At 37.2% G+C, this 24,933-nt stretch overlaps 3 protein-coding genes across 17 annotated transcripts in view; 1 reads left to right on the top strand and 2 right to left on the bottom strand.

Moving 5' to 3' along the window:
• The window catches only part of rap1gap2a (RAP1 GTPase activating protein 2a), a 58,718-nt gene extending 48,677 nt beyond the window's left edge, over positions 1-10,041 (top strand). For all 13 annotated transcript variants that reach the window (XM_043258613.1, XM_043258614.1, XM_043258610.1 and 10 more), the window contains 19 exons: positions 1,134-1,361; positions 1,761-1,864; positions 1,968-2,046; positions 2,465-2,518; positions 2,853-2,936; positions 3,034-3,134; positions 3,312-3,441; positions 4,089-4,244; positions 4,322-4,393; positions 4,478-4,564; positions 4,741-4,881; positions 5,991-6,137; positions 6,242-6,357; positions 6,656-6,751; positions 6,961-7,084; positions 8,359-8,458; positions 9,041-9,108; positions 9,289-9,327; positions 9,599-10,041. In XM_043258613.1, coding sequence (XP_043114548.1) covers positions 1,134-1,361; positions 1,761-1,864; positions 1,968-2,046; positions 2,465-2,518; positions 2,853-2,936; positions 3,034-3,134; positions 3,312-3,441; positions 4,089-4,244; positions 4,322-4,393; positions 4,478-4,564; positions 4,741-4,881; positions 5,991-6,137; positions 6,242-6,357; positions 6,656-6,751; positions 6,961-7,084; positions 8,359-8,458; positions 9,041-9,108; positions 9,289-9,297 — 1,896 coding nt within the window. In that variant the 3' untranslated portion in view covers positions 9,298-9,327; positions 9,599-10,041. The remainder of the gene's footprint in view (positions 1-1,133; positions 1,362-1,760; positions 1,865-1,967; positions 2,047-2,464; positions 2,519-2,852; positions 2,937-3,033; positions 3,135-3,311; positions 3,442-4,088; positions 4,245-4,321; positions 4,394-4,477; positions 4,565-4,740; positions 4,882-5,990; positions 6,138-6,241; positions 6,358-6,655; positions 6,752-6,960; positions 7,085-8,358; positions 8,459-9,040; positions 9,109-9,288; positions 9,328-9,598) is intronic.
• A 150-nt stretch (positions 10,042-10,191) lies between these two features.
• On the bottom strand, positions 10,192-17,896 carry si:dkey-52l18.4 (uncharacterized protein LOC560708 homolog). 2 transcript variants are annotated; one of them, XM_043258630.1, is made up of 5 exons: positions 12,402-17,896; positions 11,800-12,135; positions 11,547-11,693; positions 11,312-11,340; positions 10,192-11,223 (listed from the first exon to the last, which is right to left on the bottom strand). In XM_043258630.1, exons 1-5 carry the CDS (start codon positions 12,457-12,459, stop codon positions 11,122-11,124), a joined length of 672 nt encoding a protein of 223 aa, XP_043114565.1. In that variant the 5' UTR covers positions 12,460-17,896; the 3' UTR covers positions 10,192-11,121. The 2 variants fall into 2 exon arrangements, with proteins under 2 accessions (XP_043114565.1, XP_043114564.1); XM_043258629.1 differs by having other exon boundaries at positions 11,547-11,696.
• A 112-nt stretch (positions 17,897-18,008) lies between these two features.
• Positions 18,009-23,740, bottom strand: tsku (tsukushi small leucine rich proteoglycan homolog (Xenopus laevis)). 2 transcript variants are annotated; one of them, XM_043258625.1, is made up of 2 exons: positions 23,500-23,740; positions 18,009-19,916 (listed from the first exon to the last, which is right to left on the bottom strand). In XM_043258625.1, the coding sequence occupies exons 1-2, from the start codon at positions 23,548-23,550 to the stop codon at positions 18,867-18,869; spliced, it is 1,101 nt and encodes a 366-aa protein (XP_043114560.1). In that variant the 5' UTR covers positions 23,551-23,740; the 3' UTR covers positions 18,009-18,866. The 2 variants fall into 2 exon arrangements, with proteins under 2 accessions (XP_043114560.1, XP_043114561.1); XM_043258626.1 differs by lacking the exon at positions 23,500-23,740 and adding an exon at positions 20,495-20,968.
• Between the last annotated feature and the right edge of the window lie 1,193 nt (positions 23,741-24,933).

Below are 24,933 nucleotides of genomic sequence, written 5' to 3' on the forward strand. Positions count from 1 at the left end.
AAGTGTTTTAAGGCTGAAAGGAACAGATTGTCTCTGTTTAGTACGCAGCTCTTTGAAATACGTCTGATTGGTTAATCAGATGTTTGTGTAATGATTGCTAAACTGTTGTCCCTGGCAACAAATCTCATATGCTGTGCTGTGTATTTTTCCATAGTTTTATAGGTTGTCATTAGCTTTCATTAATAACTTCAGCATTGGTATTGTTAGACAGTAATAGTTATAAATGCAATGAAAGTTGGATTAAAATATTGTTCATATAGACATTTCATTTTTAATGTTACAAAATATATTAATCAAAGCATCCTGAAAAAGATACATCTAGATTTCCAGAAAACATATTAAACAGAACAACGGTTTTCAACATCGATTTTAATAAGAAGCACTAAGTCAGCATATTAGAATAATTTCTAAAGGATTGTGTGACACTGAAGACTGAAGCAGTAATGGCTGCTGAAAATTCAGCTCTGCCATCAGAGACAAGTTGCGTCTTAAAATATATTCACTATATATATACTGTTTTCTTTGAATGAGTGCACAGGATGATTTTCACATTTCAAAAACTCTTGTCTAACATCAAGTTCTCAAAAGTCTTGTTAACAAATGTTCTGCATGTGTTTTATGGCCTACTTCCAGTTATATTTTTATTACATTTTTTTACCTAACCACTCATAAACACAAATAAGTACATTTATGGTTTTTACATATTATTGTAGCCCAGTTTGTGCTGAGTACAGTGTAACCAGACTTTAGCCATTAATATGTTTTTAAAGGAACACTCCACATTTTTGGAAATAGGCTCATTCTCCAACTCCACCAGAGTTAATAAGTTGAGTTTTACAGTTTTTCAATCCATTCAGCTGATCTCCGGGTCTGGCGATAAAACCTTTAGCATAGCTTAGCATAGATCATTGAATCCAATTAGACCAGTAGAATCGCGTTCAAAAATGACCAAAGAGTTCAAATATTTTTCTTATTTAAAACTTGACTATTCTGCAGTTATATTAGTTACAGTAGTTAGATGTAAGTTGCAGATCTGTGGAGCTTGTGAATGATTTAATAAGAAACATTATTAAGTGTAATTGAAATATATGACTTTGCTGACCATTTGTGTTTTTTTTGGTTTTGTTGTCTAGGTCCTGGAGAAGGGTGGTCCCTATCCTCAGGTGATTTTACCTCAGTTTGGTGGATATTGGATTGAGGATCCAGAGGCTCCGATTGGGACGCCCACATCCTCAGACAGCAGCTTCTGTGAGGAAGAGGAGGATGGTCTGAGTCCCGGAGGAGGAGGAGGAGGAGGCTTCGGCTACAGGCTGGAGTGTAACAGCATCTCACGGGCTTATCGCAAACACTTTCTGGGCAAGGTGAGATTCTTTTGTTAATGCGGATAAGTGTGTTTAATTTCTATACCGTTGGCTTACAGGGCCAAAAGTATCCACATTTGAAGAAATACCCATGCATGCCCAGGATATGTCCTGAATGTAAGTGTCCTGTCTGAGATAATATCTGATGTGCCTGAAGCTTATTGACTCGCAGTTCTTCATAACACTTGGGTATGAGGTGTGATGGCACCTCTTTGAACAAACACTTTAGACTCCACGTTTTGGTATCAGTTGTGTGTCACAGAGAGTTTGACTGGAACGACAGAGAGCCACACTTGAGTGATAAAAATGCAAACTCAGTCTACTGGAAAATGAACCTCTCCATATCGAAATATTTGAGGAGTGAAATGACGCCTGTGGAAACACCTTTCTCTTTCTCAGGAGCACATGAACTATTATTGCACAGGCAGTAGTATGGGACACCTCATCATGTCTCTGAAGTATGAGGAGGCAGAGGGACAGGAGTCACTCCGGATCATGCTCAGGTGCCGTCTTCAACACATATTAAAAACTCTGTTATAGTCATTGCTAGGTAGGTCTGTGATGTCTCAGTAAATAGCTGAGCAGTTATTTTATGTCGCTTTCTAGGTCAAAAACAAAGACCCTTCATGAGCGAATCCCCCTTGAAGGTCTCCTCCAGCTACCCAGCGTACCACAGTTAGCCAAGGTGTGTACTGGCCAAAAGCACCAGACCAGAGTCAATGCTACTAAATAACACAAGTGGAAATGATGCAGTGACCAAACAAATCAAAACTATTGGCTTAATAACAACTTTTCAATGAAAGGATTATAAGGCTTTAGAGACACTTTCTGTAACATTCTAATGAGTCTGGTTTCATCTAATGTCTAAAAATCAATAACAAGTATAAGTTAAAATATTTAATTTATAGTTTAGGAAGTGCTATATACACTCATTTTTAATTCTGTGAGATTATTACTTGGCCCTAATCCACTTTAATATATATTAAAAATAAAATATATGTATTTAAATACACACACACATATATATATAAATCGTAAGTACTTCGGAGACCTCTTCTGAACCTCCCTCAATCCACTCATCAGATGTGTTCTGTGTGTTTCAGCTGCTCTGCGATGACGTCACAGGTCTGAAGTTCAACCCCGTCCTCTACCCTAGGGTGCGCATTTCTGTGTTTCTCACTCCATCTGTGACTTACCTACTCTAGGCATCAGGGCGAAATTAGGGCTAGGCTTTGCTCCGTTTCACCCTAGTACCCAAGTCATCTGAATTAATATGTTCCCGTGCTCCGGGGGTCACAGATCCATCTGCTTTACACTGCCTGGCATGCCTGAGCCACAGAGAGTGTTTGAGAGGAGCCTTGACCATCTCAAGGCTTTGCATGGTCTGTCAGGCATGGCAAACACAAACGCCTGAATTATGGAAAGGCACTGACACACATATTTACCCCTGCGGGTGCTTTCGCTCACTTTCTGTTTTCTCTCGCCCCCAAGGCCTCTCAGCTGATTGTCACTTTTGACGAGCACGAAGTGAACAACACTTTCAAGTTTGGCATAATCTATCAGAAGTTTGGTCAGGTGAGAATCGGTCTTGAGCCGTTGTCTTCAATTGTGCATGCTACTTTTACTGAAGTTCTCTCTCTTTTTCCCACCCGGGATTGTCTCTTTACATCAGACAACAGAGGAAGAGCTGTTTGGGAACAATGAGGAGACGCCAGCCTTTACTGAGTTCCTTAGCGTTTTAGGAGACAATATTGAGCTGCAGGATTTTAAAGGGTGAGAGTCGGAGATTAAGCTCTGAAAACTGCTGCCAAGGTTCACCAGCGCACTCATAAAAGCCTTGTTTTAATATGAAACAATATGCGAATGATTTATTTAATTTGCTCATAGTGTGTGATTTTGACTGGAAGTCTGCTCGCTAATTTGACTGCTGCGTCATATTGTGCTTCTCAGGTTCAGAGGCGGTCTGGATGTGTCTCATGGGCAGACTGGATCTGAGTCTGTCTATACCACGTTTCGTCAGAGAGAAATCATGTTTCACGTTTCCACAAAACTCCCCTTTACAGAAGGAGACATTCAGCAGGTCTTTTTCCTTTTTTAATATTTAGTAATTACAAAAACTATTTGATTTTTACCTAGCTTTTTAGTTAAGGCGTTACAATAAGGGTTAGGGTTAGAGTCATTTATATTTTGTAATTATTTATTATCTTTTGAAACATTATTTATTATACATTATAAACTCTTTGTATTCATATTTCACACTAAAATCATAGTTTTACTAAAATCAACAAGAAAATGTTCACAGTTAAACACGTTGCTTCCAAATCTAAATCCTGACTAGAATTCAAAAACATTTTTTTATTAATCAGATATTGATAAATGTTATTATTCAAATAATTAATTAAGATACTACCTTTATATATTTATTTATTTATTTGTACTAACCCTAACCCTTTGGTAAAGAGATTAATAATGCAAATAAATTAAAATAATTGCTGTAATAGTGTTATTTATTTATAATTTTTTAAATCAATTTTTATTACTCAAAGAATTAGAAAATTCTTTGAAAATTAGGGAGATATTTACATGTACTATAAATAAAAATTTTATTTAAATAAACTATATTTCAATATAACCCCTGTGTATTTATCTTGACTAAAATCGTGTTGGCAATTTAAAATACATTTAAAATATTTATAAATATTTCCCTCTTGCATCATATTCTCTCAGCTCCAGAGGAAGAGACATATTGGCAATGACATTGTTGCAGCCGTATTCCAGGAAGAGCCCACACCGTTCGTTCCTGATATGATCGCATCCAACTTCCTTCATGCCTATGTGTTAGTGCAGGCGGAAAACCCGTGCACTGATCACACCACGTACAAGGTTCGTCAAACACCTCACTGAATTACTGCAGATACCCATCAGCCCCACTGATCTGAGGTATTGATCGGTGTTCACAGGTGTCCGTCACAGCCAGAGAGGATGTCCCTCCGTTCGGCCCCCTTCTTCCAAACCCTGCAGTCTTTAAGAAGGTAACATAGAAGATTGCTTCCATGAAATGTTGTTAGGAGATGATGATTTGCAACATAAGATGATGGAGATCAACTCTTTCCCAGGGTCCAGAGTTCCGGGAATTTCTCCTGACAAAATTGATCAACGCAGAAAATGCATGCTGCAAGTCCGACAAGTTTGCCAAGCTGGAGGTGAGAAAAAAAAACAAAAATTCATGAATCACTATAGTTTAAACAAGCAATCTAATGGAATAATCATATATATATATACCATCATTATTCACTAATGAGTTTTTATTTAGGGGTGAACTATTGCTGCTTGAGTTAGCCTGTCTGCATCATTATCTGTCGTTCTGTGTGTGTGACAGGAGAGGACACGGGCAGCACTGTTAGATAACCTTCACGATGAACTGCACAGACAGACACAGGCCACAGTAGGACTGGGCTCTACTACAGATGAAGAAAAGCTAGAAAATGGAGGTCACGGAGGGCTGCTGGAGTCTTTTAAGGTGAGATGTCGTGTCCTTGACCACTAAAAAATACAGAGAACTAAAGATTTCATTGATTGATGTTGCTCGTTGCATTTGTTCTATTCAGTGAAGTATTCTCAGTTTGTTTGTCCTAATATGCTCTGGACTAAGCTCTTAGAGAGCTTGTGCGTGCGTGTGTGTATTAGTGATCATATGCATGATTCTGCCGTGTGTGGGTGTTTTTAGGCAGGGTGGAGGTGTGTGTGGGGTGGTTTGCACACACACACATACACTGCAGTGCTATTCTGTGTAGCAGCCATGACCGTGTATCATTACCAAGCCCAACTGATGCAGATGACCAGTGCACATCAAACAATACATTAAACATGTATACAACAACACAAGTCTCCCAGATTATTTACTTTTTTTATTTGATATCTACCACACACACACATGTTCATCTCCATAAGTGTAATGTTCTTTACTCTGTAAAAACTATTGCCCTACACCAACCCTACACCTAAACCTTTTTCAAAAAAACACCATTTAGTATGTTTTGTAAGCCGTTTGAATTATGGACACACACACATAATACTGTACACTGTTATACAAACACTATATATAAACTAGTTTGAATGTTTTTTAAGAGTAACATTTCATATTGAATAAATCTTAAATCTATTATATTATATTATTTTATATTATATTATATTATATTATATTTTTAATGTAGTTTTAAGTGCCATTTTGGCATGAAAACATTATTTTGTTTTAATTTGCAAGCAAAAAAATACATATAGGAATAACAACAGAAAAGAACAGAACAGAGTAGAATAGAATAGTGATTTCTAACCGTTGTTTGACCTTTGGCTTTAGTATAAAGCTGGTGTGTAGCTCCACCTACTGGTTGTTCGTGATAATAATATAATACATTCAACTCCATATCATTATTATGGGTAGTTTTAGTGCTAATATAAAGTAATAAATGTAATAAAAGTAATATTTAATAAAACCAATTTAATATGAATAATGCACCATCAACTGTAATGCAAGTTCTTATTTCTCTTTTTTTGCCAATGCAAATATATTTGTGTCCATGCTTAGTACAGTTCTGCATTTCTGTTTCTCTCTTCCTCTGTCTCTGTCAGAGGGCCATGCGTGTGAGGAGCCACTCGATGGAGACGATGGTGACTCATAAACACAAGAGTCCTGGAGCTGCGGCAGGGGTCCCGTCCAGTGTGAGCGGTGGAGGACTCCAGCAGAACAGCATGGAGTGCACCAAGAGCACCTTCACTGTACTTCCATTATTTTCATTTATTCGGATTTAACTCTTAGCACATTCAGTGAAGTCATTTATTATTAAGAAGCAGTGCATGAGCTGTTGTTGGTGTTTTTTCAGCCTCCAGCCCTGTCTGCAAAATCTCCGTTGAAGAGTCCAGTAAAGCGGCGCTCTGGTCTGTTTCCCAGACTGCACTCCAGCACTGAAAGTCCGATCGAGAAGCATCCATCTCGCAGGTCAACAGACACATATACATACGTATACATTACTGTGGTCTCCAGTGTCACATTATCACTGAGAAATCATGATAATATGTTGGTTTGCTGATCAATAACCATTTATTATTATTATCAATGTTGACATTTTTTTTTGTGTGTGTTAAAACTGATACACGACCATTTAAAAGTCTGGGTCAGCACCAAATCAGTGTATTATAACGATTTCCGAAGGATCGCGTGAAACAGAAGAATGGAGTAACGGCTGTTGTTTTTGTGCGTTAGTATTTCAAAAAAAGTGTATTCTGTGTTTTTGCAGTGACCAAAAAACAGAAGTGTTACCTCACTCGCAGGATGTGAGGTCAGAGACGTCATCCAATCCTAGTTCACCAGAGATCTGCCCGAACAAAGAAAGGTGGGTTTCATTGGCCTTTCTCAGGCACATGTGTGAGTGTCTCGGATGTGAGTGGGGCGTGATATGAGTCAGATATGCTCCATTTTTGAATCTTTTTCCAGAACCTTTACTTTTAGCAATGTATTCCTGTCTCCTTCATAGTTCTTTAATAAACAAAAAACTGTGGATGTCTGTTGTGTAATCTCTGTCCTGTTGGTTTGGTCTTGCAGGCCATTTGTGAAGCTGAAAGAGTGTAGCGGCAGAGCTAATATCTCTATCTCCCGATCCTCCTCCAGCACCAGCAGCTTCAGCAGCACGGCAGGGGAGGGAGACGGACTGGAGGAGCTGGAAATGGTGACACGCGCACACACACACACACACACACACACACACACACACTGAAGAGTTCTGGTGACCTTTCGGAAGAGACACACTGCAAAAATGAAACAGTATTTCAGTAACAGTATATATTGTCTCAGCATACCTAAACCTTGAGTACTTGAATACTAATACTTTACAAAAAGGTGTCATTTATTAACATTAGTTAATGTATTAACTAACATGAACAAACAATGAACAATACATTTAACGTTAGGTCATAATAATACAATAATTCAGATTGTTCATGTTAGCTCACAGTGAATTAACTGATGTTAACAAACACAACTTATGTTAAAAGTATTTTAATTTATTTGCATTATTCATCTCTCATCAAAGGGTTAGGGTTAGTACAAACAAACAAATAAATAAAGTATTGTTAATTTTTAGTCATTTTTATATGCACACGTTAATTGCATATAGATGCAAAATATCCTGAATATTATTACAAATATAATATATGCCAAATACAATATATCTTATATCTTAACATTATTTATTCCTGTGGTGGAAAGATCAATTTTCAGCAGATATTATTCCAGTCTTATTATTCCAGTCTTTTGATCCTTCAGAAATCTAATATGGTATTAATTATTATCGATGTTGGAAACCATTGTAAGGTAGCTGCCTGCATTTATTAAAAATAGAATATTTTGTTACAATATTAATCTTTAACATAACTTTTCTTACAAGTAACATCTTTGCTCAATTAAACTATTAATTTCATTTAAAAAAAAAAAAAAAAAATTTTTGGTTTTTAATGAGAGTAAAATTTAAGAGAGTAAATTTAAGCTAGAAAGCAACAAAATGATTACGAAAAAGATTTTTGCAGTGTGTTTCTTACCCTAGAAAAGCTCTTGAGATGATTACCTCACATAACCTCAGTGTGAAAACAACTCACTTATGTTTCAGTCATGTCTAGGTGCTTTTTAAATGTTTTGTTTGGGTTGTTTTTGGAAATCGGAAAGCGAGACAAAATGATCAAGAAAATATCATGTTTCTTTCTCTTGCCAAGCTCCTGTAGATAATCACGTCAGATACGCTCTCTATAAAAACAATTCAGCGATGCTTCAGAAACTTCCCGTTCACGGCTGTTTTGCAGATAACATCACACTAAATGGCCCTTTGCATTGATCCTCTCAGCCTGACGTCTGTCGATATGACTAATTACTGCAGCACAGCTAGTTCTAGGGCAATCTATAGCGATGGTGCTGGTATTAACGTCGCCTCTGCAATGTACTGTCCTGTAGAGCAGTCACCCATCCACGGCTTCATCTGTGTACAGTCCATCTCTGAGCGTGGAGAGCCAGAGCTCCGGAACGCCGCTGATCATGTGCCGCAGTCCTACAGGTGAAATAAGCAATCATACACAATAATAATAAATTGAAGCAATCATACACTGCGCAGCCAAAAGTAAGTGCACTGTAAACCGACTTATTTCATCAATAAGCAATTAGTGATAATCAAAATAATCTTCAGCTCTGTAGTCGGTAATTGCTATTGTAACATATTTGGTGCATGTTTTGTTAAACACCATGATGGTGTTTAGTGTTTGTGTGAATGACACTGAGCACTTTCTATATATGTTCATATTTAAAAGCTGCTTGTGATGGGCTTTGGGCATCATTATATTTATATATAGTATATTTCAAAGGTACAAAACAGATTTGAGTAGTTTAATAGGTCGGTGTATTAACATTATATTAGTTAATGAAATGAAGTTATTAAAATATAAATGTGTGTTGTTACCGCATTTTTTACTATAGAATTCCGACGAACACAGCTGCCAGTTTTCCGCCGTATTTTTTTTTTTACTAGGTAGTATTCTTGTTTGTGGCTATGAAATGTGCATAAACACGGGTGTACTTGCACGCACACACAAATGCTTGCCCTTGTCACAAAAAACAGTAACTCATCTGTTGTTTTTCTTAGACGGAAAGAGCAAAACTTCACCGAGGTCGAACTTGAAATTCCGCTTTGACAAACTGAGCCACTCCACTGTAAGTGCTTCAATATGGACTGGGTGTATTTTGAAATCGATTTTAAAGTTGCTGTTTTATGGTAGATCAGATTATCAACAATGTGCATTTGTCATATGTCCGCAACAGTGCGTTTGATTATATTTGTAAATTGTTGAGGTTTGAAATCATTCATAAAATAATCATTCTCATGTCTTCCAGGGTCATTAGGTCAGACACAAGACACTGCATGGACAAAAGGTACTATGCTTATTATTGCATTTACATCTTTAAGCTAGGTATAAGCAAGGTGTTTTGTGTAATATTTATAAAAACATTATAGAAAAATTAACAAATTAACTTGCAAAAATACTTAACAAAATTACTGAAGAAAATTAATTAAAAACATATATTCATTTTATGTCAGAAATGGTAGCTAAACATAGTACTTGGTGTCAGTTTATAAATGTATATGTGTTTTATTAAATATGTATACACAATATAAACATTGTGTATGTTTTTGTATTTGTAGGCAGTGACTTTGAATGGATTTTTATAGATTGAAGGAAAAAAGGGACCATTTTCTCTTGCCGACGCTGTTCAACATAAATACACAACTGAACACTATTGTAAGAACTGATCCTGCAAACACACAAAAAATGGTTCGGAGGACAAATATGAACACCAGTCTTAGTAGAAAAAGCAACAAATGTCTCTGTTTCACCAACATTTTAAATGTAGTGCTCAAAGAAGTGTTGAAAACTGTCCTTGCCTAACTGCAATTGCTTTCTAGACAGACGCTCAATATTAACACAGCCACTTGAAATACTTGAAGAGTTCTCAGTCGTTATATGTTACAAGAGCTACGGACTACAAAATAGCATTATAAGCACCTGTACTGTAACTGTACTCAGTCTTTTGCAGAGATTACGGGTCGTTTTGAGTCTTGTAACACGTCGCCCATCAGTGTACGCCTTAAAACACTATAGAAAACTATGCTTTGCTGAGGATTGAGTTAGTTATTTTTAAGTAATGTGAAAAGGTCGAATTCACCTTTCCAGAGGGTAACCAAAGACTGCCATGGTTCAACTGTGGTAAAGCGGAAAGGTTTCAACAAAAACCATAATATTTCACGAATGGCGAAGATACATTTCATTATATTTTTTGAGGAAAATCTTTCTGTTCATTTCAGGGTACATTTAGCTCTCTAAATAAAGACTTCAGTATATTTGTTCGACACTAATTTTATTGAACAGATATATTTGCACAATTGAACTTAAAAAAAAATGATATACTCGATTTAATTTCATTTTGAGAAAGCACAGACATGTTTTTCTTTAAGACTCGTGGATGTACAAAAGGTCCTTTTTTTTGTAAACGCTTTGTTATTCAACTGTGGCTGAAAGAATCATTTTTTAACATTTTTTGAAGGATTTTCTTTTGTTATTTATTTACATATATGTGTCTCTCCTCATGATTTAAGTTTTCAGCGGTACTCATTAGAGAGGGCATTAGACTGCAGAGAGCGAGCGAAATATTCTTGTACAATAGTGACAAACTTTGACATAAAATGTGTTGGCATATATGTTTGTACTGCCATAATTTATTGCTTTTAAAAATTGTTGATGTTACGTATAAAAAAAAAAATGTATACAGAGTCAAATAAAAATAATTTAAAAGATTATGTATATGTATATTTGGTTATGGCATGTGCCATTAAGAATTTATTATAAAAAAAAATAAAATGTATTTTGTGTCAAATACCTGTCTGTTGTGAAAACAAATTAGTCTTCTTTTATTTCGGGTACAACCACACAATTTATATCCAAAATGCACACATTCTGCAAGAACAACAGCATTTGATAGGGCTTTACGTCTACTGTGTATTAAATCAAAAAGTAACATTGCTAGAATTCACATTTCAAAGGATCCCAAGTCAAGTTGATATCTTTGTCTTAACTGTACTGCCAGCATGTTTACAGTCGTATTTGCTCTGGTATTGAAAATGACCCACAGCTACGTGAAAGATAAAAATGCTTTGATGTCCTTGACGTCTCAAGAGAAACGCACAGAGGAATAGACGGTTGGCTCAGACGCTTGCTTCGGAGGATCATTTTGTCGCCTCGATTTGTTCATTGCAACTTCTGCATACACCAACTGCACAAATAACGACAAGAATCAAACCTATTGACCGAATGAGCGGATCAGATTTTAATCAAAGCACGCAATGTAATGAAACACTTACTTCCTTTTTTGGTTTTGCTCCAGCAGCAACTAGAACAAGGAAACAAGAAAATAGAATTTTATATGATCAAAAAAAAAAAAAAAAAAAAATTAAGTTATAAATTAATTAAAATGTATTATTAAATTTGTAATTTGTATTAATTTAAAATATATTTATTTAAATGTATACATTTAAATTAAATTGTAATTTTTGGTTTTGTTGATTGATATATGGCAAATAAGGCGTTGACTCTTACAGGATGTGCGAGGCGGGACAGGGGGTGGTGGTGGATGACGGTCCCGGGTGAGACACCAAACAAACCCCAAAACCACAGAAAAACACATCAAGGCACCAAAACAAAGCAGGACCCTATGAGAGAGGCTTCTGCCTGAGGAGTCTGCAGCTGCTGTTCAGAAACAAAAATAGATACTTTCTCATTTTAGCAATATGTTGTATGCAAATTACAAAAGCAAAAATGTTATGTATATCTGAGTAAAAAAAGTTTGTACCTGCAGTCACGTTAACATATGTCACATGTCCACTGCTAGTTATTTTCTGAGGCCAGTTTATCGAGCACTTGTATGCTCCAGCATCCGACTGGTTGATGTTGTGAATGTGGAGTGACAGATGTGTGCTGTTGGCTGTTGAGCTGGAGTTGGACGTCCCGATCCGCTCAGAGGGAATGAGGGAAGTAAATTTGAGTGAGTCCGATTCCTGGAAAACCCATCCTCCGGTCCAGCCCGAAAGGCCGCAGTGTTGCACTTCACAGCTCAACTGGAGGCTGCCGCCCTCCGCCACGAACTTTGTGGCCCGGCTTGCTCGGACAGATGGGCATAGCTCACACACTGCGGTGAGAAGAAAACCAGCGGCTTGAGTTTCGGTCGCGCGAAGCCCTTTTGGATTTCGTACAAACTGCCTTGTTACGGAGACCTTGAAGTCACGTGCTTGCGAGAAAGCGCATAATAAAGTAGAAACAAAATAATAAAACATACCGGAAACCGTAAAATAACGCGAAAGTTTACAGTACTGAAGAGCGCATTACTTAGAGTCATGAAAATGAGCATTTTACGTATTTGTGAAAGTGCAGCTACGAATCTGAGAAGTGACTTACCTTTTAAGATACCCGAAAATACCAGAAAGGTCAAGGAACGCATGTAAGCTCTTTTCATGCTTTATAATATTTCCATACCAGTTGAAGGTCCTCTCAGCCTCGGGACGGATTCGGGAGGGGTTTACTGGTATCGGCCGACTTTTCTGTAAAATCTCCGACAGGATAACAAACAAGGTTTTTCTAAACTCCGTAAACGCTTTACTCGGTTTCAGGGAAATGGACTCCTCTTTCAGTTTAATTACTGTACATCTGGCAGCTCCAGCCGTGTTTGAGGAAGGAAATGCAAGCTTACCGCATGCTAAAGGGAAACCTATCCTTCCTGCTGGAGTGAAGAAATTAATCACTGTTAATAATATACTCTTTTGAGTTTATAACAAAACCGCTACTACTGGAGACCGGGGACAGTTGCGACATGAATTATTTCTCCAATCAGTAATTTTACATACCGTCTAAACAGTTTTTGTGAAGCACCATTCATTCATTTAATTCAAATAAGTGTTTTATGTTCGTTTTAGCTTCTGATAGGCATAGCTATGAAGTATTAAAGCTATTGTGTCTAGCTAGCATAGCAAGTTTCAATTTGTTCATTTTTTTTTTTGATCAAATAATTAACTAAATGTGGTTGTTGTACCAGTCTTTATCTTTATACGGCCAGTTGAACTAATTTAACCGATTTACATTTAGTCTGTTCAGAAATAAAACAAAAAAATGTAAATATGATGTTATGTAATACACAATATAAAATTACATTTTAATGAACGTTGCAACCATTCCCTGTTCAGGGTCAGATGCAACATTTGAAGTTTGTCTGCTCAAGCTTAAATTATACATATATTATCATATGTAGGCATGTTAGAGAAATGTGGGTGAGTATCTGACAGATGTGGGTTTAATGTATTAAAATTTAATAGTTTCTCAGTCTCTGAGAAACTGAAGGAAATACAAAAAGTGTTGCAGCTGTCCCCCGTCTCCCATATTTTGTCTAAAAATGTAAACATCCTTAAAATAAAACATTTATATGAGAAAAAAATATTATAACATTATACATAAAGACATTATCAAATATATCTATTTTTCTTACTCTATTGGCAATTATACCATCCCACAAACAAGATAGTTTTTGTGGTTATTATTGTAAAAATAGAAAAAATAGTTAAGGAAATGATTAAGAAATAGTTTAAGGAAATGATTAAAAAAAAAAGGGAAATTAAATATACCAAAAATACCAAAAACAATGATTTGCTGTTTGTACATTTAATTTGTAATACATAATATATTGTACATTTAATTTTTCAGTTGAGTCTTTTATACAGTACCACAGAATTTATTTATTGGGAAGAGTTATTGCATGGTGCCAGAAAAAATCACATTCTGTTGGTGAAATTTTAAGAAGTGGGTTAATTTAAACCATAGTCTGTAAAAAAGCCACAAGGTGGTGCTCGAAGTAAACCGGTTTCTCAGCAGTCAGCTAATCTGTGCTGTGATTGAGATAAAAAGAGACATGTGCAGGCAATTACACAGCCGCTGCAGATAAAAGCTCAGCTTAAACAGAACCTGCTGCTGCTGCTCTGTTGCTTTAAGATAAATTACCTTTCCATTGCCTTGATATTCAACACCTTGCTCTTGATACATTTACTTGAGGCCGTTAAAACAAGTCAAATGACCTAGAAAGGGGTTTTGAATGTTAAGTTTATAGAGATAAAGGTTTCAGACTGAGATCCTTTGCCTTATATCATTACTTACTCACCTTCGTGTCATCCCAAACCTGTAATCTGTTATTCATGTGAAAAATGTGCACATTAACTGTAAGGTTCTTCGAAGTCATACGGGCTTAGCATTTTTAATTTTGGGTGAACTATCACTCGAAGCAACGAATGAAACTCGGGCGTTTTGGCAAAGGGAGGCTCCCCTCAGAAGGTTTCTTTGAGCTGTGCGATTGTTTCCTGCAGCGAGTAACTTGAGTCATCGGACCTTAATGGTAACCAGATGTAGGACGTCAGTGTGGGCTTACAATCTCAGGATATGTCTGTTTTTCTTGGAAAGCCCATGGTACAACACCAACCCCAAGTTGCGCAAGTGCTAACATATCACTATTTAGTTGAGTCATATTAATATGAACTTGTACGTGCAGGAGAGCTTTTGTAAACGTCCATTTTACGGGTCTGAAAGTGAATGTGCTATCCAGTCTTTATTGTTATCAGTTCAAAACAGGAAAATGGACATTGACTGGGCAGGAATGAGTGCGTGCTGGTCAACCCACATGGCTTAAAGCTGATAAGTAAAAGCAAACACACACAGGTCTGTGCTCAGGAGCAAACAATGGAGTATAATCGACTAAAATGGCGATTTTGTCCATGTTTTTGATGCGCGGTGTCATGCAGGACAAATGAATTAGCTAAGCTCAAAGCCATGTACCGTACAAATCATTTTTGTTCACAATTGAAAAGCCAGATTAGTGTCCTCTGAACAGTTCAGTCCCGAGTTAAAATGGTTTCTTGGCAGTACAGATCGTTCTGTGATCAGATTACTCCGTAGGCACGTCCTCAGCCTTCTTTTTCTTTAGTGATGAGAAAGGTCCGCCGGGGTTTAACGAATCCACGCGGCAAAGGTATGCAAACAATTACGAGTGCGCGATGGTATTGTGCCAATGCATCGCATGGAATGTAAACCTCAGCACCTCTCAAAGGAGTTCATCTACATCAAATGTTCTGTTCTGACACAAAACGCTAGCCGGGTTGAGTGTGACGTGTGAACACAGAGCCTGGTGTGTCTATTGCACAATAAAGCTTTTCTCTTGCACGCAGTGTTGCAGTGAGAAAGCCTCTATTGTACTGGTTTTCTGATACTGTGAGATTTGCGCTGGGTCTTTAACAAAAGGGAATGAAGATGACCGTACCGTGCGTGACTCCAGCAGCAACTTGAGAATTAACCTCCTGTGCACTGCCAAGTATGGAAGCCCATATCCGTTTAATTCCATTTATTTAAGTATTTATTTCACAATTCAGACTGTTTTATAAAAATGTGAATTTTGAGATATAAACTCTCATAATTGAGAGAAGAAAACCCTCAAAACTTATTTATTAGGTTATTTATTTGTATTTTTCTAGAATTGAAAGTTTATATCTCACAGTTCTGAGTTTATATCAATTTATATTATATTGCTTAGCACAAATTTAGCCTATATCATATTTTTTATTTTTTCTCATTTGTTAGGTTGGAAACAAAAAGCATCTAATATGTAAACAAAGAATCTTTGTCAGAATTGTGAGAAAAAAGATGTTTGAATTCAAATGTTGCAATTGCTTTTTTGTTGTTTGTGTGGCAGAAATAGGCTTCCATGCTTTAGAAAGGAAGAAAAAAGCACGTAAAATCCAAAGAAGGATGTTGCTATTTACGCTGAGTCTTTTTTTAAAAGGCACGGTCGACTAGATATCAGCCAAGAATAATTACAGGCCCACCTTTGTTTATTCGAAGAAGCACATGATAACTTTAATTTGTTTGTGCTGTGCACACAACCTGATCGGAGAAATGAAACGATCTTACGAGGTGGGGATTTTTTATGAATTCATATGATGGGAGTCGCACGCATCATATGAAAACATAAGAAGTTGGAGCAGATCACGTGGCTTGTTACATGTGCAAGACCATATCATTTTAAACCTGCGACCGTAAAATAGAATGTTTTTTTTCTCTCAAACTTTTTTTCCCGAATCTGAATTGGAAATCGTTAGCAGGCACACTGCACTACACTGTAAGAATATTCTAATGAAAAATTCATAGGTGAAATATAACCACGCTTCATTTTTATTCTGGCTTCATTCCGTTGTTTGCGATCTGGTTCCAGACATTGAACTCTTTTAATCAGACTCAAAATGTGATTGCCCGTTCTGTATCGATTCTCTTGTGCTTTTAGTTTGTGTCAGGTGTTTGGCATTGGGCCACTGTTTTTACTCTAGCAATAAATAATCAACTTTAAGCCTTGAATAAGCTGGACACTGAGAATCTGGTAAAGATTTAAAACGGTGTACAAGTAGAGGCTGAGTTTTTTTGTCAACATTGGCTCTTTCTCTAATGACCTGTGGCTTGGATTGATTATGCTATATCAGATGGTTCACCTAAGGCCCGTTTCATTTCTACCCTTATCTAAAGTGAGAGCAAGTGATATGAAACGCTAATAGATTTATGACGCAGTATAGTAGGAGTATTCACAGTAGTTCATAACCCAATGAACTGTATCACAGAAATGCTTACATCATCGTGTCTAGTGCAACCTCTAACACGGTGAGGCAAGTTGAGGCTCATAAAAAAAAAAAATATAGCAGCGTCTGTTCTAAATCAAATATAGCAATTCATTGTGACCATGTACAACGTTAACAGAACAGTAAAAGTTAATGCTGGTTCGTTTCGATTTGTTAAGTAGGTCACTACAGTACAGTCGACTTACTAATGCCAACAAATTTTTCAAAGACTGTAAGAATAAACATTGATCATCTATCAAAAAAAGAGTCTTTCACAATTGGCAGCATTTCGTGTTTAAAAGGTACAATGTAGCATAGCGGCAAATAGTATTTTTTTTTTCCAGGCCTATGTAAACACGGGTGATGGATGTCTGACTGTTGCACATGTTAAACATTCAACCGGTTCAACTTTATATTAGGTGGCCTTAACCGCCATGTACCGCATTAAAAAAACACTTCTGGTATGGGTAGGTTTTAGGGTGGGTTAAGGAGTAAGGGGTGGGTCAACTGTGCAAATATAAATGGAATTACAGAAACCAATGATTCGTTTAAATGTAAATACACAGTAGTTAAGACCACCTAATATAAAGTGGGGAGTCTCTAGACACACAATGAAAAAAATGCATGAATCCTCCCAAATCTGGTTATATTTTCATTAAATTGCATACTATTTTGATTGGTATTTTTATGTCCTTCAGGAAATGCTAATCTAGCTTATTTTAAAGGATTTCATGATAACATTCATTGACTGTTCTTCTAGACTTCTAGACTGTTGTTCCTCTTTGGCCCACGTTTATTTACTTTACTTATTTATCCCGAGCATGGCAGAGAGCGTTGAGTGATGAAGAGAAAGTTTAGCCGTTAAGTAAACCTTTTTTTCCACTAAGCTTTTGTGTAAAAAAAGAAGAGGGGGATGTGTCTTTGGCATTAGTCTCCTAGAATTTCAAAGAGCTGGATCTTGGCAATAATTCAGAGCAGCTAAGGGGATATATGAATACTCTGTCTGTGAGGCCTACAAGCCTAAAGTCTGACAGGCTGGAGTCATCTGTTCCAATTCAGCCATCAAGTCTTCTGTTCGCCTAAAACTGCTGTCCACGGTTAGTCTGAGCACATGCATAATGCCCTATTCTTGTAACAGAAAAAGAAAAAAGTGTGGGATAAAACACTGGGTGTGTGCATTTTTTTTTCATAAACAAATCGTGGCTGTCTGTTAAAATTAAAGGGACCGCATTAGTGAGGCCTGTGGTATGACTAAATGCACTGCATGAGTCAGAAAGATGCCGAAAGACACGTCAGCCCTGGCTTAACTTAGGAAGTTTTGATACAGTTTGGGGAAATGAGCATTAAATCACAAGACTGAACACCCTGCTATGTGTACAGTTGATTATATTTTATTAATAGTATAATTTTGTACAAACATAAAACGTACCTCGGCTCACATGATGAACAATCATCATGCAATTTTTTTGAAATCCATACAAATCTCATAAAAAGTGCAAAATTTCAGATCAAGTAAACGTCTGTGAAATGACGGTTTAGGAATTATAAAGACATGTGAACTCATTAATGTTGCATTTCTCTCAAGTGTCAGTCTGAGCGATGTGTACAAAAATATATTGCAGTTAAATCATGCTTAAAGTTCAGTATTAAGAAAACTTGTCACTGACAAATTAATAAATTACGTTTAAATTTCACATATCGTATTTTATCTTTTGTGCTTCAGTCAAAAAAGCTCAATTTCAAATCAAATGAAATTAAAATTAAAAACACCAAATTTTATTGCCCATCAGTCTTTAAAAATGGATCGTAAGGGGGCATCCAAACATTAAAAAACGTATTATTCCAAAATACTTAAGTTATATGAATTACTGTTTAAGGCACCGTGACTTCTAAATTGATCTGCAACACTGGTGTGTCTATACACACTTTAAGACTGTTAGTGTTTAACAACAACAACAACAACAAAATATCACATCAGAGTTGACATCACACTGCAAATCTCAGGTTACATATTAAGAGAAGAACAGAAATGTGGTAACTAAAGTGCATGAGTCATTGCGATGTACTGTGCGTGCTTAAATGTGATGAACACATGTAAAATAATGGACCTTAGTTGGCATAGTATGTGCAAATATGATGCAATCTTGAATTACAAAAAATAAAAGATCTTATGAGATACTAACAAGGCACAGAGATGAGAAAAGAAGTCTTTCCTGGCACTTCAGGCTCATAAGATCATTCCTGCGTTGTCACAGGTAAGTATATCATTAGCTTTGGCTTGTCCAATCTGTCTGTGAAACTGTCCTTGCTTGTGTGTCTTCCAGCAATGCACGGTTGGACTTAAAGTTATGCTTTTTATGCTTGGCATCTGTGTAAAGACGGCCCTTGATAATGGTGTGACGGGTGTATTTGACAAATTGAGCTCTTGTAAAGAGTCGAGTCCACTAAATACATCCGGCGTCAACGTCTTAAGCTGGCTGTTGTTTGACAAATCTAAGACTTGAAGGTTCTTCAGACCTCTAAAAGCACCTGGTTGAATGAGGGTCAGGTCAGACAGGCTGCTGAGAGACAGGTGAACCAGTTCTGTCATCGAATCGAAGGCCCCTGCATCAATGCTGGAGATGAGATTCCCGTCCAGGTTCAGATACTGAAGTGGGATCTTGTTAAGCATCGGCACCTTCTTCAGTTGGTTCCCTGCCAGCATGAGGCTCTTGATATTCAATGAATGGCCTGGGGTCTTCCTGGAAATGGAGGTAAGAAGGTTTCGTGACAGGTCCACCATGATTGGTATATCCTGAGCTCTGGTGGTGAGGAGGTCGAGACTGAACTCTCTGAACCGGTTTTCACTCAGGTCCAGCTCAACCAGAGGGAGTCCGGTTAAGCAGCCGTCGCCGAGATCTTCAAGAGCGTTGTTGCTCAGGTCCAACGTCTCAAGGTAGCGAAGTTTGGAGAATGCTTTGGGACTGACATGTGAAATGAGATTGCCGCTCAGATCCAGACTAACCAAGGTGGTGTAACCCGGCCCAGAGAGCATCGAGTCGCTGATGGAGGTGATGGAGTTTAAGGAGAGGTCGAGATGGGACGTGTCCAGCGGGATGGGGACAGGAGCGTTCCCAGGGCCAATTCCACTGCAGTCCACTTTGGTAAGGCTGAAACTATCGAAGAGGCCAAAGCTCTCCACTTCGCACCGACACTGTGGATGGCAGTTCTTCACTGCTCCCATGACAGCCAGGCCAAGCAAAGAGAAGAAAAGACACAGCAATGTGGCCATGGTGAGCTATAAACCAAAAAAACACACAGTTCAGGGTTTCATTTTACAGTCATAAAAGTTCCAAAACAGAATGAGCCAATCATATTCAACTTTAACATTTAGTTACTCATAGCTGTTGTTCCTATAACTATCCTGTTTATCCTTAAAAAAAGGTTTGAAGAGATTAGTGGTTGCTCATTACATATGGTAATTGTGTAAACCTATGCAGCCGATCATTTACTGCTGCACGCACATGCTTGTCACTCTGGGTCTGTTTATTCATCCGTTACGCTATATAAGTATAAATATTCTCTTCTAGTGAAACTCGACGAGTCCTAATTTTTACGCACATTCTCGAAGGATCTGACCTAATTATTATGATCAAAGAGTCTATTAAATTTGACTTTCTCAATTACAGCAACATCTTGTCATGGTTAGAAGGTTGCAAGGCTTTTCTCATGGAGAATTCATGAACGGTTAGCACATAATTATTCAGTTAAAGAATGTAGAGAACCCCCAAGACTTTGATGCTTTAATATATATAAACCAGTATTACATTAAGCCAAGTTAAATTATTAATATCGATATTACTGAATCTTGCTTACGCGTTTTCATGGAGTACGCAGAAGACTCTCAAAAAGTAGAAAGAGGATTTGTGTGTCACGCAGGTGGAGATGTTCTTTCCGATGAACTCTATAAATGCTCCGCCACGCACTACTGCCGACTTTTATTATCGGACCGCCCTACCATGTGCTCTTTGTTTAACTTAATGACCTGAACTTAAACCTCTTTCAACACTTGGCTCCAGATCTCAATACAAACAATACTGCTGAATCTGAGCATGGGTTAACCTGATTACAAAACAGATAAAAAAAAACACTTGACAGGTTCGCCCACATCATTAGATTGTGTGAAGTAGTAAGTTTAAAGATTAACACAGCCAGCAAGCAAGGTATAACAATGACCACTTATGTAATTAATTGCATAATAGGTACGGTTAAAACACTTCACTTCCAGTTTTTACACTGACAACAATTTAGTTAGATATTACTGTTAACTTCTAACTTCTGTTTCTAACACAATGATAGACATCCTATTAGAAATTAGTACCCAAAATAAAAAAAACACGTTATATATATATGCTACATAAACTATAATCTGTTTAAATAGGAGTATTTGTGATATAAGCTCTGACTTGTCTTTCTTGTGACAGAGACAGACAGCAGATGTTGTTCATTCTCAAACTGCAAGCCCTGCCCTGCTCTCTTCTCACATTTGGTCAGTTAAAAAGAAACAGTTCACAAAAAATTTTAATTTGTTGAAAATTGTCTCTCTCTCCCTCAGGCTGTCCAGGCTATAGACAAGTTTTCTTTCTTCTTTGGAACAGCTTTAGAGAAATTTTGCATTACGTCACTTGCTCACCCATGAATACTCTGGAGTGAATGGGTGCCGCCCGAATGAGAGTTAAAACGGCTGATAAAAATATTGCAATAACCCACAAGTAATTCACAAAACTCCAGTCTACCAGTTAACATTTTGTGGAGAAAAATCCTGTACGTTTGTAAGGAACAAATCCATCATTAAGATGTTTTTAAACTTCAAACCATTGCTTTCTGCTAAAATTTAACATTACTTTCTCCAGAGGAAACGTTATCTGAATCAGGAGAAAAATATGCACAGACCAAGAACTATTTACAACAGAAAACAGGGCAAAACGGTTCTAAACACATCAGATCTTGATTAAGTTGTTAAAAATCCTAATAATGGATTCATTTCTTTCAAAGATAAGCGTTTAACTTCAGTTGATTGGCTGGAGTCACATGGATTACGTGATGTTTTTATCAGCTGTCTGGCCGGCACCCATTCACTGCAGTGAGAAACTGTTGCAATAACACATTTCTCCAAATCTGTTTTGAGAAGGAAACAAACGCATCCACATCCTGAGTGACCTGAGGACGGGTAAATGTTTATTTCATGGTGAAGTATTCCTTTAAGACAAAGTTTCAGTCTGTTTATATTTTAACAGGGCCTTGCAAGAGCACTAAAAAAGATTTTCTGCCACAAATTAATTCTGTATTGTCAGATTTCTCGTATGTTACAATTTTAGAACACTCAAAAAGATTGGAATTTGGTGAAATGGAATTTTCTGTCAAGCCTGTGGTTGCATGTTTCTAAGTAACCCTACGTAGACATCTGCCCGTCTGACAGGGTTATGAACTCTCCAGGTGTTGCACTACTCCCACCGTAAAAAAACCCTCCTTAAAAAGTTTAAGTGGAATGTATTTTAAGAGCAATCACTGTCAGTGGTTAACAGCTACATATTTAAGCCATTTATCTTTCTCCTAAATGTGAAATTACCCTCAAACCTTCCCTTTCAGTCCCGAGTCCGAGACTAGTATTAGAACACAGATCATTCCCAACTTACTTTATCTTTCTGCAGTTAACACGGCCAAAAGAGAACTACAGTACAAGAGAGCTAAAGTCGGTTCTTAACCAATTTAATTAGCGGACAGCAGACATCCTAATCCAATAAAGCTGAAAGAATGTAGTACTTTAAGGGGGGTCTGATTTAATGGGAGCTTAACGTCTCAAACAGCTCACTTTCGAATGCCAGGTACTTTTTGCGATGCCAACTTCACAGCGGCACGTAACTTTTGAATCGCATGCTAGAGACATGCATCAAAGTGCTCAACAAATGTTTAAGGGCGTTGAGCATTATGCAGATCGCCACCCATGTCCTAGAACGCTAGTGCACAGCTTTATCTCATTCTTATGCAACAAAGCACTTGCGATTCTTAGAAAACCAGTATCAAGACAGGGATTGATTGCTGATCTTAGGTGAACTTTCATTTTAGCTATTATTAATGGGTTGCAAATGTAATAGCACCCAACGAACAGGTAAAGAGACGATCATATTCCTATTTTTTTTTATACAAGTCTACTGACAAATGGCACCATTTGGTGGGTGTCTAAACATAGACCTTAATGCTAATGCTTCTTCCTACGACAGGAAACAACATAATTGCGCCTTTCATTCAAGTGTAAAAACAGCAATTTAAACCCAACTGTCAAGTAGAATCCAAAACAAAGCATCATTTATATATTAAGGGACTAATAAGAATTTTTACATACATATGACCCCATTATATTATTATTATTGTTTAAGAATGGTTTGATTTAGTTTGTAAACGGCAGAAATAAAGTAATAATTAATTCTTTAAAGAACCGTGCTGATTTGCTGTCATATCAACGCACCATCGTGCTGTCTAGGTAGGCAGCTGACTAGGTTTTGAGACACAGCCAAAATTTCTGCTTTGACGGTTTGATCCACATCTGTATTCAGCGAAAAATACAATCGCAAAGGACATTAACATAAACATTAAATGACAACCAACGCGTGAATTTCACAACAGCAGAACGTAAAAGAAAACATAACGTTACTTTTCCATTGTGTCTTTATTTTTCGGTAGGTTACGCGAACTACTACCGGGGATGAAACAGCCAGCGTACTTTTCGTTTTGTCAAGTGAAACAGGCAATACAAACAACCGCCAACATTTAGACAAGTTCGTGAGGTCCGGGGAAAAACTTTTCTTTTTCGTAAAACTTACCATGTGCCGCGTCTCGTCCGTCGGAGAGCTTTTACTTTTCCAGGCCAGCATAGGAAAACACTTCAGTTTCAGGGATTGTCATATCCTGCGCTTTTTGTCGTCAGGCGAGCGAGCGCGTTTGCGGTAACGTCTCAGTTGCGACTTTGTCGATCTATCGGTTCCAGACTGGCCGCAGAAGATGAAGCGATAAAACGCCACCGCAAGCGGCACGGTCTCCGTCTAGAGTTTCACTCGCTGAAGATAATCCGCGCCCACCAGCGTCTAGACGCGGCGAGCGACAACAGCGCCCTCTAGCGAGCACACAACACCACAGCCCATTCAAACGTATACTAGGGGCTGGAACTCAGCTTTTACGAAGTGCGTCTGAATATGTTCATGTTTTTATTTTTAAATTAAACAAATCAGTGAACAATAGCTTTTATGCTGTCGCTGCGCTGAAGTATTTTTTTTTTAATATTTATTTTATAATAAAATCATGCCTAAGTCTAGAGTTAGAATTAATGCGTGTTACCATGACAAATTTGAACAGCCCTGTAGGGTCTTTACAGATGCACATTCACAAAGAAGATGCTCATTTGTTTATTTATGCGCCATGTTCTTGTAGTATTTTTTAATAAATGTATAATAAAATAGCCTAATAATAAAAGAAAGTGCTGACGGTGCTAGGATAAAATCAGTTCAGATCAGTTTTGTTTATGTGATGTGGTTCACATTTTCTTCACTGTTAAAAATGAAGACAGCGAACAATAGAATCCACACAATCATGATTAATCTGGCTATTTCCCATTAGTCTTTAGAAAACGGAATAAACGCTTAACACAAAAAATGTGTGCGTAGGGGTCTGGAATTGACTTCAAAGCCACTTTCTACATGGATCCCCTTTATAGGCCTCTGTAATATTTTTTACTGAAATCATATTTTGTGTTTTCAAAATGTGAGGTATCAATTTAATCACAACTAATTTATTAATATATTCATGTTAACATATAAATGATAATCTTATTAATTCTACAATTTAACGTTGAAGGTCCTACAAGCTTAAATTACGTCTGTAATGGTAAATGTTTACTAAAAAAACACCAAAGATGCATGTAATATTATTGCACAAATGTCATTGCCGCTTCGTGGTTTTCAGGAGGATTTAGGTCACAAAGACAATTCTTGTCAAAGCTTCTTATGTTTTTTCTGCTCTGTGTAGATTTTCATACTTCACGAAACTAAAGAATAAAGCGTTTAGGAATAAAAATAAGACGGTGATGATTATGCATGAACTGGTTTTTATATGTATTTTTTTAAATATAAACGTAACCTATAATCTTTTAAGTATGAATGAGTTTGCACGTTTACTAGAGTGCAGTTTTTTTCATCCACAAGATGGCAGTACAATAAAACAAAAACAATGGTCTCCAAAAAGCCCACATTTCAATGAAGAGT

This window comes from Puntigrus tetrazona, chromosome 15 (genome assembly GCF_018831695.1).
Source record: "Puntigrus tetrazona isolate hp1 chromosome 15, ASM1883169v1, whole genome shotgun sequence".
NCBI classification, from domain to species: Eukaryota; Metazoa; Chordata; class Actinopteri; order Cypriniformes; family Cyprinidae; genus Puntigrus; species Puntigrus tetrazona.

Excerpts from the sequence above, each read along its gene's own strand:
- si:dkey-52l18.4 (XM_043258629.1), bottom strand. The coding sequence starts at position 12,459 with ATGAAAAGAGCTTACATGCGTTCCTTGACCTTTCTGGTATTTTCGGGT. Across the intron at positions 12,136-12,401 it reads ATTTTCGGGTATCTTAAAAG|TGTGTGAGCTATGCCCATCT; the intron begins GTAAGTCACTTC and ends TTCTCACCGCAG. Across the intron at positions 11,697-11,799 it reads ATATGTTAACGTGACTGCAG|CAGCTGCAGACTCCTCAGGC; the intron begins GTACAAACTTTT and ends GTTTCTGAACAG.
- tsku (XM_043258625.1), bottom strand. The coding sequence starts at position 23,550 with ATGCTGGCCTGGAAAAGTAAAAGCTCTCCGACGGACGAGACGCGGCAC. Across the intron at positions 19,917-23,499 it reads CGGACGAGACGCGGCACATG|CTCACCATGGCCACATTGCT; the intron begins GTAAGTTTTACG and ends TTTGGTTTATAG.